The sequence below is a fragment of the Armigeres subalbatus genome, chromosome 3 (genome assembly GCF_024139115.2).
Source record: "Armigeres subalbatus isolate Guangzhou_Male chromosome 3, GZ_Asu_2, whole genome shotgun sequence".
Lineage (NCBI taxonomy): Eukaryota > Metazoa > Arthropoda > Insecta > Diptera > Culicidae > Armigeres > Armigeres subalbatus.
Genome location: NC_085141.1, coordinates 415,656,099 through 415,668,407, shown reverse-complemented (window position 1 = coordinate 415,668,407; position 12,309 = coordinate 415,656,099). Strand labels below are relative to the sequence as shown.

The 12,309-nt window shown below is 40.2% G+C and overlaps 1 protein-coding gene across 5 annotated transcripts in view; it reads right to left on the bottom strand.

Annotated features, from left to right (window-relative positions):
- Window positions 1-12,008, bottom strand: part of LOC134227249 (uncharacterized) — a 133,896-nt gene extending 121,888 nt beyond the window's left edge. Inside the window, exons 1-4 of one of the 5 annotated variants that reach the window (XM_062708596.1) lie at window positions 11,645-12,008; window positions 11,225-11,546; window positions 10,909-11,092; window positions 5,542-6,072 (exon numbers count right to left, since the gene is read on the bottom strand). In XM_062708596.1, the coding sequence (XP_062564580.1) occupies window positions 6,007-6,072; window positions 10,909-11,092; window positions 11,225-11,466 (492 nt within the window). In that variant the 5' untranslated portion in view covers window positions 11,467-11,546; window positions 11,645-12,008 and the 3' untranslated portion in view covers window positions 5,542-6,006. Of the gene's footprint in view, window positions 1-5,541; window positions 6,073-10,908; window positions 11,093-11,224 lie in introns of those variants that run through there. The other 4 variants (XM_062708597.1, XM_062708598.1, XM_062708595.1 and 1 more) reach the window with 4 other exon arrangements.
- Between the last annotated feature and the right edge of the window lie 301 nt (window positions 12,009-12,309).

Here is a 12,309-nt window from a genome sequence, read left to right as displayed (position 1 = left end):
TAGAGGCTCTATAAGCCTCTTCTTTCGATACTTTATGGTCGCACTATTATACGTTGAATGCCCCTACTCAGTGTTCTGGTTAGCATTTAGTTATAGTTATGTACACATTGTACCCAATTTGATTCATCGTGACCCAATATTTCATGTCCTTTCCTTATTCAAGTAGAATCGTTGTCATACTTGGTCGGGGTTCAGCCAAACCGCACCACGCGGCTTTTCGACTGACTTGTGATATTTTGTTCGTACAAGGACAACGACAACAGAAATAGTTTCACAACAATTTAAGCAAACATTTGCAGTAGGATATCATCCTCAGTTATGGGGTTGAGAGAATTCTTTTACATTGGCTACGAGCATAGTCCAACGCGTGAAGGTTGGCTACATAGGTGGAATACAGTCTACACGATGCTATGGCTGCACACTTTGAAAGTTCGGTAGGATCTGGGGCCTTGGATTCAAGACCTATCGAAGGATTGTAAAAGGATTTGGGGAAAGTGTCCATTCAGTTGGCATAGAGGCTCTATAAGCCTCTTCTTTCGAAACTTTATTGTCGCACTCTTATACGTTGAATGCCTTCCTACTCAGTATTCTGGTTAGCATTTAGTTATAGTTATCTACACATTGTACCCAATTTGATTAATCGTGACCCAATATTTCGTGTCCTTTTCTTCTTCAAGTAGAATCGTTGTCATACTTGGTCGAGGTTCAGCCAAACCGCACCACGCGGCTTTTCGACTGACTTGTGATATTTTGTTCGTACAAGGACAACAGAAATAGTTTCACAACAATTTAAGCAAACATTTGCAGTAGGATATCCTCAGTTATGGGGTTGAGGGATATCCGATACGATTTGCGATCAATTAAATCTGATAAATGAAAGTTTGAGCAGAAAAATCGGCGCTTGGTGTGATTTGGCTGACCCCCGACCACTTATACTTCTCAAGTAAAATCATTGTTAAACCTAAAAAATAGAGTCCACAAGTGCTAGTAAACTCGTTCGCAATTCTGTAGAAACAAAAGATATTTTAGTTACTAGATAAAGATTGTCGCTTCGGTTCCCTTTGTTCTGCTGTCCGAAACATGTGTGGTACATACCTGTCAAATCGTATGGATTTTCCTTCTTTGACATTTAGCTCCCCTATCCTCGCCAGCAAAAGATGTTCCGGACAGCGACGACAGCGACAATCTTTATCTAGTAACTTAAATATCTTTTGTAGAAACACATCGTACATGAGTAGTTCATATATTTAAAATACCTTCCATCAATTTATTAATCCGATAAAAATCATTTTCCTCCAGAAAGCGTTTAAAAGCAATTTAATGTTTACACTAGCAAGTACACCTTAGGAGCGAAAGTTGATTGCGTTTGATTCATGTGGGTTCAATCTCGAGCTTGATTTGAATCGTTCATGAGTTTTCTTTTTTTTTCAACGACGCTGCAAGTTGTACATACTTCCGAAGTTCATCAAAGATTTGTATTAGGGTAAACACACAGAGAACAGACGTTCATCTTATGTCGAGAAGTTGTGTAAAACTTTGTACTGGTCATTTTAAAGTATGTCGTTATGCCTCCGTTGCGCGGTGCTAGTGTGCTGATGAATATGATTAAAAATGGCCGTGTTTTGCTTTTTACACAGATAGAAAAATCCACTGAAATTTACGCCAAAAATCATGCACATAAATGGAACGTCATTATTAGCGTGATTCCACAACGGATATAGCCTAAATGTATGCAATATTTGACGTGAATCGTCTATATTGCATGCAAGTTGTAAGCAATCTTGTTGGGAAGAGAGCCATTTCAGCGAAGAATAGCGTAAATTTTCGCTTGGCAAGTTTTACGCGCTGTTTACTTTTCATTATTTTTTTCTGTGTAGCGCTAGTGTTCATTCCGAATTGCTCCTAGACTCGCTCCTAGGTGGCAGCACTACATTGTTTATGTAGTGTATGCTAACGCCATCGCTTAGTCAGATTGAGTTTTTATGTTGGGCAGCCTGCGTTGGCGGCGCTGAGGTGCGATTTAAATCTTTACACACGTTTTAAATTAAATTTTGTTCGAGGATCCATGTCTGTTCTCTGTGGTAAACATTTAATCCGTCATTGATTGGCCTTCGCGAAAACCTGCCTGGTTTCGCCAAAGAAGATTTCTTTAAGCGTTCTCAATCTGTTGTACAGAATACGAGACATAATTTTGTGCGCCGAATTAAAGAGGGTTATTATTCGGTGATTGGCGCACAAAAGTCTGTTGCATTTCCAAATGATGCCGTCCAACCAGGAACTAATAACCGGGACGTGAGTGTCCCGAAGAACCGATTAAAAAATCATGCAACCCAGATGAGCTCACGAGACCAGCACCGCCAGAGGCGCTAGTGTAGTTTACTCACATTTTGGTAAATCTATTTGAAAGTGTTTTGCTGTGAGTTTTGACAGATTCCTAATCTCAACCGTGTTTGTTTTTATTTATATTTACGATTTTCCGTATTCGCTTCGGTTATGTGTATTTATAAATATCATAAGTTTACCCCAGCATTATCCTGGAGTACCGGACTTGTTTCGCTAAGGTGTTATCGCCGCCGACGACTGATGCAGTAGATGAGAACGTCGGCGCTTAGATCCTCCAAGAGAAATAGGAATATAGGAATTGCCCCGTCAAACAGAAAAAGCAGAAAATTAGGGAAACAACGAATGAAAACACCCGGTCTGTCAGCGGAACAATTGTCTGTGCGGATGTTAGGGCTACACCAGATCCCGATGAATACCAAAACCACCGTGGAAAAACTACTATCAGGTTTGTGTTAACATATTATCAGGTTTCTGAATATTTTCTTTTTGTGAGTCAACCCCCTGACCACCCCCTTCCACCGCGTTTTCTATTGAACACTTTTAATCATATTTCTTTTTCTTTTCTACCCAACAGGTTATCTATGGCGACACGGACAGTATCATTATCAACACCAAACAGCATCGATTCAGACGAGACGTTCAAGATAGGTGCTGACATCAGGCAGATCGCCAATAAAACATACAAATAGTTGGAGCTAGACATCGACGGATTGTACAAGTACGTTCTGCTGTTGAAGACAAGAAAGTACGACCGTTTGGATTGCGAAGATCGAGGAAACATTCAAATGCACCCAGGAGTTGAAAGGTTCGGATATCGTTCGGCAAAATTGTTCGAGGATGGCGGTAATTACTGGAACTGCAATATTGAATGAAATCTTGTCGGAAAACCCGAATAGGGAACATTCATACACAAATGGACAAGTTAAAAATGATTTCATGACCCCACTACAGAAGCTTCCCTCCTGGAAGGCACAACGCAAATAACAAGACCGCTCAATGAATATCAGGATGCAACCCAGCTACCTCGCGTAACTGTTGCAATGTGAGTGAATAAAATAATGAATTTAATACGAGGTGACGTGATTAGGTACACATCGATGAAATGAAAGATCCAGTCAACAAAGAGAAATTGAAACCAGATGTGGATTATCATCTATCGCAGCAGGTCTTTCCAGTAGTGACGTTGCAGTTTGTCCTGAGTTGTGTAAAGGGACCAACTACAAAGTACGTCCCCCGTTAAGGGGGGTGATTCAGAGCAGCGTGACGATCCATACAAACATTTTAGAGGTTTGTTACAAAAAGCGTGACAAAGGGGAGGGAGGGTTTAAAATCAACAATTTTTGCGTGACGTACTTTATTGATCTAGATTATAATCGAATCTAATCATGAGATTGACTAATTGAATGATTTTATTGATTGAAATTGATTTATTATGATTGATTGATTGATTGACTGAACTTGATTGATCTATTGAGATTGATTAATAATGATTGATTGACTGCTTGATTTATTGATTTATTAAGCGTGAGATAAATGTTGATTAATTTCCTGAGATTGGTTGGTTTTATTCATTGATGAGATTGAATAATAAATAGATCGATAGAGACTGGATATAATTGATTGAGCGATATTATTTGATTGAGATTGATTGATTGATCGAAATTGATTGGTTAAGATTATTTGATTGATGGAGATCGAGATTATTGATTGATTAATTGAGATTGATTGACTTGACTTATTGATTGATCAAGATTAATTGGTTGGTTGAGATTGTTTGATTAATAATGATTGATTAATTCCATTGAATCAGATTGTTGGATTTAGATTTATTGATTTTATTTATTGATTGAGATAGACTATGATTGATTGATTGATTTTATTGATTAAAATTGATTTATTAACGCCACTCCTCACGGAATCCAAGTTTCAAAGTGCTCGCGTCTACGGGGTTGCTTCCGTATCGAGTAGTGTGCCCCCGAAAACGCGAGCACTTTGAAACTTGGATTCCGTAAGGAGTGACCTTAAGATTGATTGATTGATTGATTAGTTGATTGACTGAGCTTGATTGAATGATTGAGATTGATTGATTTATGGATTAAGATTGATTGATTGATCGATTAAGATTGATTATACATGCACTTAAACACTAAGGATACGGGTAACGCTAAAATAGATCTAATAATTGGTCGCAGTGGCACACCCGAACAGGAAAAAAAAGGTTGATTACAGAGTCTATTATATAGAGTTGCGCAAAGAGGATCTTCTTACACTTATTCTGAATGATCTTCTTGTTATTCTGTTTGCAACTTTCATTTTTGTTCAACCCTTAAAGTGACTTCACGGGAGTGTTCACTGCTAAAGCTTTTTAATTCGATAACCAAGTCACCCACAGAGTGCAAACACGCGAATTTCTTGTTGCTACTTTATTGGGGGGTGAATAGAAGTTTTTTGAAGCTGTTTCTAGAACAAATCTAATACATTTCTATTCATGCGTTTTAATTCGCCATAATAATCATTAGGCGATAACAATACTTCCGCCTTACCAACAACCATTCTTTACTTTGCTCGATAGGTAGACGGTTTGACAGTTCAATAGGTAGATTTGGCTTCACTCTTTGCGTAACTCTATATATAATAGACTCTGGTTGATTATTATTGATTGATTGAGTGATATTGTTTAATTGAGATTAATTAATTAATTGATTGGATTGATTTTATTGATTGAAATTGATTTATTAGGATTGATTGATTGATTTACTGAGCTTCATTGCATGATTGATGGATTAAGATTGACTGATTGATTGATTAGTTGACTTAGATTGATAGATTGATCGAGATTGTTTGATTGCTAGATTGAGATTGATTGATTAAGTTTAATTGATTGGTTCCGATTCTTTGATTAAGATTGATTGATTGAGACTGATTAACCGAGATTCAGATAGTTTGATGGAGATTGTGACTTTCTTGAGAAAAAAGAGAAAAAACCAAACGCTTGACACATACACAGCAAAAAAAAGTTGTTGAATATTACATCGAAATCGCTGCTACCAGCTAAATCCAGCTAAATAATTTCTGTCGATGTAATAAATAAAACTGCGTAATCGAAGCGATGTAAACCAATGTGATGTAAAATCGTCCGATGCATGTAGGTTCTCGATAATGGTGTTTTCGGTTTATTATTCATTTTTAACATATATATTGATGTTACACATACAATATTTATTAGGTTTTATTTTTGTTTTCTATATTCTACAGAATTTGAATAATTTTATGGATTTTATACCAATAGATCAGGTTGTTTCCATACAGCTTAAGCGGTATTGTGTTATTCAGAACAACTGACATTATTCGTACTGGAAGCCTAATAGCCTATTCAGATTACGCCATTTAATATAATAAATAAGATGATGAAGAGTAACTTGATGCCAGTTCCCATCCCCATACATTTAATTTTCTTTCTAATATTTAACTCGATATTTATTATGAGTTTTAAAAGACGTAATAGGAATAGGCTATAAGCAGTGGTTGTTATTGGGAGTAGCCCGTATGATTCGCTGTCCTCATTGATATATCCGCACCAATTAACCGTAATAGCCGGGGGCTGTGAAATGGCATTGCAAAAGCTAAGCAGCTTTTTACTCGAAACACGCAGGCCAGTTCCTATCAAGTTACACTGTAGGAACAACTCAACGACATAAGTGACACGGAAGTCGGTGGTCTAATCAGACGCTGAAATATATATAAAAAAGTTTAGTTAAGCGATATTTATTAAATAACAGGGGAAGTGTTTTGGCCACCTTAGAGCCTAATTTGGCCAACCCTGAAAAATGCATATTTTCCAAAAACTACCGATCAATGTCCACAGCAAATAAGCGTAAGGAAATTGCTTCATTTTTAGAGTTATACGAGAAACTGGCCAAATTGGGAACATGGCCAAAACCGATACAGTTACCTTAATTGTTTGGTAATACAGATGGAAATCTTTATAGGATTTACTAAAGTAATCCGCCTCGGATCCCGAAGGAAATCGTTTTGAAATTTTAAAGGTAGTCCTGAGAGTCCGAGAAAGATTCTGGAACTATGGAATCCTTTGGGAATCCTTCTTAGAATCTTATGCTAGGATTCCCTGATTAAATAATTTTTTGGAAATTCCGAAGGGAATCCCTTTGTAATTCCGAAGGCACTCCTCCTGATATTTCAAAGGAAATACATGAAGAATTTCAAAGGGAAAAATGCTTCAGGGATCTCAAAAGAAATCCTCGGATGTCAAATAGAACCCTTCTGAAATTCTCAAGGAATTTCTTATGAAAATCGAAAGAGAATCCTTCTGGGATTCTGAAGAAAATCGTTCTGGGATCCGTTTGCGATCCCATATGAATTCAGTACGGGATCCGAGAGGGATTCTTTTTGGGATCCCAGAGTTGTTCCTTTTTAGGGTTCCATATAGAATCCTTATAAGATTCCTAAGGAAATTCTTTTAAGATTTTAAGGGAAGGTCTTCTTAGATTCCGAAATAAATCCGAAGGAAATATTTTATTTTTTCGAGAAGAATCCTCTTTCCAATCCCTTTCAAAGAAAACCTTCAGAGATCCTTAACAGAATCCTTCCGGAATTCCTAAAATAATCCGTCAGGAACTCCAAAAAAAATCCTTCCGGGACTACAAAAAAATCCTTCAGATTCCAAAAGGAATCTATCTGGGATCAAAGATAATCCTTCCGGAATTCCAAAGACAATCTTTCAGAGATCTCAAATAGAATTCTTCCGGGATCCCTAAAATAATCCTTCTGCGACTCAACAAAAATTCTTCTGCGACTCAAAAAAATAATCCTTCCGGAATCCCAAAGAGAATCTTTCCGGGATTCCAAAGAGAATCCTTCCGGGATTCCAAAGAGAATCCTTTCGGGATTCCAAAGAGAATCCTTCCGGGATTCCAAAGAGAATCCTTCCGGGATTCCAAAGAGAATCCTTCCGGGATTCCAAAGGGAATCCTTCCGGGATTCCAAAGGGAATCCTTCAGGGATTCCAAAGGGAATCCGTCAGGGATTCCAAAGGGAATCCTTCCGGGATTCCAAAGGGAATCCTTCCGGGATTCCAAAGGGCATCCTTCCGGAATTCCAAAGGGAATCCGTCAGGGATTCCAAAGGGAATCCTTCCGGGATTCCAAAGGGAATCCTTCCCTTGGGAATCCTTCCGGGATTCCAAAGGGAATCCTTCCGATATTCCAAAGCGAATCCTTCCGATTCCAAAGGAATCCTTCCGGGATTCCAAATAAGAGTCCTCCCGGGATTCCAAAGGGAATCCTTCCGGGATTCCAAAGGGAATCCTTCCGGGATTCCAAAGGGAATCCTTCCGGGATTCCAAAGGGAATCCTTCCGGGATTCCAAAGGGAATCCTTCCGGGATTCCAAAGGGAAAGCATTCGAAAAGGGATCTTTCAGGGACTCCAAAAGGGAGCCTTCCGGGACTCCAAAAGGGATACTTCCGGAATTCCAAAGGAGATTCTTCCCGAAAGTATTCTCTTCAGAATATCGAAAGGATTCTCTTCATAATTTCGAAAGGATTCTTTTCAGAATCCCGAAAGGATTCTCTTCAGACTTCAGAGAGGATTCTTTTCAGAATCCCGCAAGGAATCTCTTCAGAGTACCGAAAAGATTCTCTTTAGAATCTCGAAAGAATTCTCTTCAGAATCTCGAAAAAAAATCTCTTCAGAATCCCGAAAGAATTCTCTTCAGAATCTCAAAAGTATTTTTTTCAAAATCTCGTAAGGATTCCCTTCGGTATCCCAAAAGGATTCTCGTCGGTATCCCGAAAGGTTTCCTTTTAAGACCTCAAAAAGGATTCCCGTCGAATCCCCGAAACGATTCTCGTCGGAATACCCGAAACGATTCCCGTCGGAATCCCCAAAACGATTCCCGTCGGAATCCCAGAAACGATTCCCGTTGGAATCCCCGAAACGATTCCCGTCGGAAACTCGAATGGATTCCCGTCGGAATCCCGAAAGGATTTCCGTCGGAATCCCGAATGGATTCCCGTCGGAATCCCGAATGGATCCACGTCGAAATTCTCTTCAGAATCCCAAAAGGATTCTCTCCAGAATCACGACGGCATTCTCTTCAGAATCCCGAAAGAATTCTCTCCAGAATCCCGAATGGATTCTCTTCAGAATCCCGAAAGGATTCTCTCCAGAATCCCGAAAGGATTCTCTCCAGAATCCTGAAAGGATTCTCTCCAGCATCCCGAAAGGATTCTCTCCAGAATCCCGAAAGGATTCTCTCCAGAATCCCGAAAGCATTCTCTCCAGAATCCCGAAAGGATTCTCTCCAGAATCCCGAAAGGATTCTCTTCAGAATCCCCAAAGGATTCTCTTCAGAATCCCCAAAGGATTCTCTTCAGAATCCCCAAAGGATTCTCTTCAGAATCCCCAAAGGATTCTCTTCAGAATCCCCAAAGGATTCTCTTCAGAATCCCCAAAGGATTCTCTTCAGAATCCCAAAGGATTCTCTTCAGAATCCCCAGAGGATTCTCTTCAGAATCCCCAGAGGATTCTCTTCAGAATCCCCAGAGGATTCTCTTCAGAATCCCCAAAGGATGCTCCTCAGAATTTCCAAAGGATTCTCCTCAGAATCCCCAAAGGATTCTCCTTAGAATCACCAAAGGATTCTCCTCAGAATCCCCAAAAAATTCTCTCCAGAATCTCGAGAGGAATATCTCCAGAATCCTGCAAAGATTGTCTCCAGAATCCAGAAAGGATTGTCTCCATAATCCCGAAAGAATACTCTTTAGAAACTCCAATGGATTTTGATCAGAATCCCGAAAGAATTCACTTCAGAATCTCTAAAAAAATCTCTTCAGAATCCCGAAAAAAAATCTCTTCAGAATCCCGAAAGGATTCTTTTCAGAATCTCAAAAGTATTCTTTTCAAAATCTCAAAAGGATTCCCTTCGGTATTCCGAAAGGATTCCCTTCGGTATTCCGAAAGGATTCCCTTCGGTATCCCGAAAGGATTCCCGTCGGAATCTCGAAAGGATTCCCTTTGGAATCTCAAAAAGGATTCCCGTTGGAATCCCGAATGGATTCCCGTTGGAATCCCGAGTGGATTCCGTCGAAATCTGAATCGATTCCAGTCTGAATCCTGAAAGTATTCTCTCCAGAATCTCGAAAGTATTCTCTCCAGAATCCCGAAAGTATTCTCTCCAGAATCTCGAAAGGATTCTCTCCAGAGACCTGAAAGAATTCTCTCCAGAAACTCGAAAGTATTATCTCCAGAATCCTGAAGTATTCTCTCCAGAATCCCCAAAGGATTCTGTTTAGTATCCCCAAAGAATTCTGTTCAGAATCCCCAAAGGATTCTGTTCAGAATCTCCAAAGAATTCTGTTAAGAATCCCCAAGGATTCTGTTCAGAATCCCCAAAGGATTTTCTTTAGAATCTCCAAAGGATTCTCTTCAGAATCTCGAAAGAATTCATGTCGGAATCCCAAAAGGATTCCCGTCGGTATCCCGAAAGGATTCGCGTCGGTATCCCGAAAGGATTCTTATCGGTATCCCGAAACGATTCCCGTCGGAATACCGAATGGATTCCCCTCGGAATCCTGAATGGATTCCCGTCGGAATCTCGAATGGATTCCCGTCGGAATTCCGAATGGATTCCCGTCGGAATCCCAAAAGAATTCCCGAATCGATTTACGTCGGAGTCTCGAAACGAATTCTGTCCGAATCCCGAAAGGATTTTCTTTAGAATTTCGAAAGGATTATCTCCAGAATCCCGAATGGATTCCCGTCGGAATCCCGAATGAATTCCCGTCGGAATCCCGAAAGGATTTTCTTCAGAATGCCAAAAGAATTCTCTGCAGAATCCCGAAAGGATTCTCTCCAGAATCTCAAAAGGATTCTCTTCTGAATCCCCAAAGAATTCACTTTAAAATCCCCAAAGGATTTTCTTCAGAATCCTCAAAGGATTCTCTTCAGAATCTCCAAAGGATTCTTTTTAGAATCCCGAAAGGATTCTTTTCAGAATCTCGAAAGTATTCTCTAAAAAAATCGAAAGGATTCCCGTCGGAATCCCGAATTGATTCCCGTCGGAATCCCGAATTGATTCCCGTCGGAGTCCCGAAACGATTCCCGTCGGAATACCGAAAGGATTCTCTTCGGAATCTCAAAAAGTTTTACGGAATCCCGAAAGGATTCCTTTCGAAATCTTAAAAGGATTTCCGTAGGAATCCCGAAAGGTTTTCCGTCGGAGTCTCGTATGAATTCCCGTTGCTATCCCGAAAGGATTCCCGTCGGAATCCCGAATGGATTCCCTTCGGAATACCGAAAGAATTCTCTTCAGAGTCCCAAAAGGATTCCCATCGGGATCTCAAAAGGATTCCCGTCGGTATCCAGAAAGGATTCCCGGTGTATGTGAAGTATAAAATACAAGGTGAAGTCACTATAGTTATAACTGGCTATCGTGCCAAAAACACATTCAATTCAACCAAATATGCCAATTCAATTGAAGACCTAGCAGATTGCTAGCATAATAATAACTATATATGTACCTATTTATAATAAAACATATTTCTTACATAACTAGGGCTCTTCAGATCCACTGGAAACCGCCAGTTTACAGTTTGAGTGCCATGCCGAGAGCAGAAAGTGCTTGTCCTTCTTTCTTCGCCATAACAGAGATGGGTTCCGTTCTGCGTTGAGAAGCGGTTCGAACGACGCATGCCCAGCAGACGACTGAATACCGAAACATCCGGAAGAATGCTAAAATTGAAGAAATAATTACGTAAATACCTCTTATATGCTAGTAATCTGTATAGGCAATAATTCGCATTCGCATACATCAAGCGGAAACACAAAAACATGAATAAAAAATATATATAGTGTCTGGTCTACCTTCGTTCAATCCTGAATCCTTGTCCGGAGGCTTCTGCGTAAGCTACAATTGTTGCGGTTACTTCAAATTTATAGCAAAAGGACGCTATAATCGACTCGGTAATACGGTCATGGATGGTGTCGGTGGTGGTATGCCTTTGAGAAGCACAGGAGGTGGAATCGCGTGTCACTGCTGTGCGCCAGGGAAGATGTTCAGTATGAGGAGGAGTCTTTTCTCGTTGACGCTTCACATGAATCAACATTTTCTTAAGCTTGTTACCGCCTTGATAAGGTTTAGTTGTCGGCGACGGTAGAAGGTCTCCGCATTTTGAGCGACGCTGGACTTGGATATTTGGATTAGGGAAAGGGTTCCAAAGCTGAGCTGTTTTGCTGGCATTTCAACTTGGGTCGGAATTGTTTCTTTCCCTATGTCTCACTTACTATCATTGTCTGCCACAATCACGTCTTTTCAACGGGTTGCTCCTTGCCCTCCTGGTTGACTATCACTGATTGATGGTTTATTTCAATTTCCCCTGCATCTAACACGTCGGTTCCGGTGATGTTTCTGGGGCCACTTACATTACCTCACTGACGGATTGTGGAATAGTTGGTGTGCTCCTCTGTCCCTTGTTGAATGTTCCCGCTACGATGTTGTCCGCAATTTGACCGGCCACCTGCATAGCCAAAGATGTACATTAACCAAAGTAATTTTCTTCCTGCGGCAAGACCACCCTTTACGGTACGAAATCCTCGGATGGGATCCTCGTTTATGATCCGGGTTTGGTTTGACAAGCGAAAAACAAAAACATCAATGCTGTCAGTAAATAATGCACGGTGAGAGAAACATTTGGGGAAAACTGATAACTGACAGCATCTTTAGTGTCTTTTCAGTTGTATACCTAGGACTCCTACACACCGATTTAGAATTAAGCGCAACACCGAAAAATTCCGAGTGTCGGGTCCCGGTTATTAGTTCCTGGTCCAACCAGCTAGCAGGCAATGTCGCTGCTTCCAACACTTTCGACATAGTTATGATGCAAAACTTCGTAAAGCTGCTCACTGCCAGCTCAGCTTTTTCATGGCCTTTTTAAACTCATCTAGTTCAG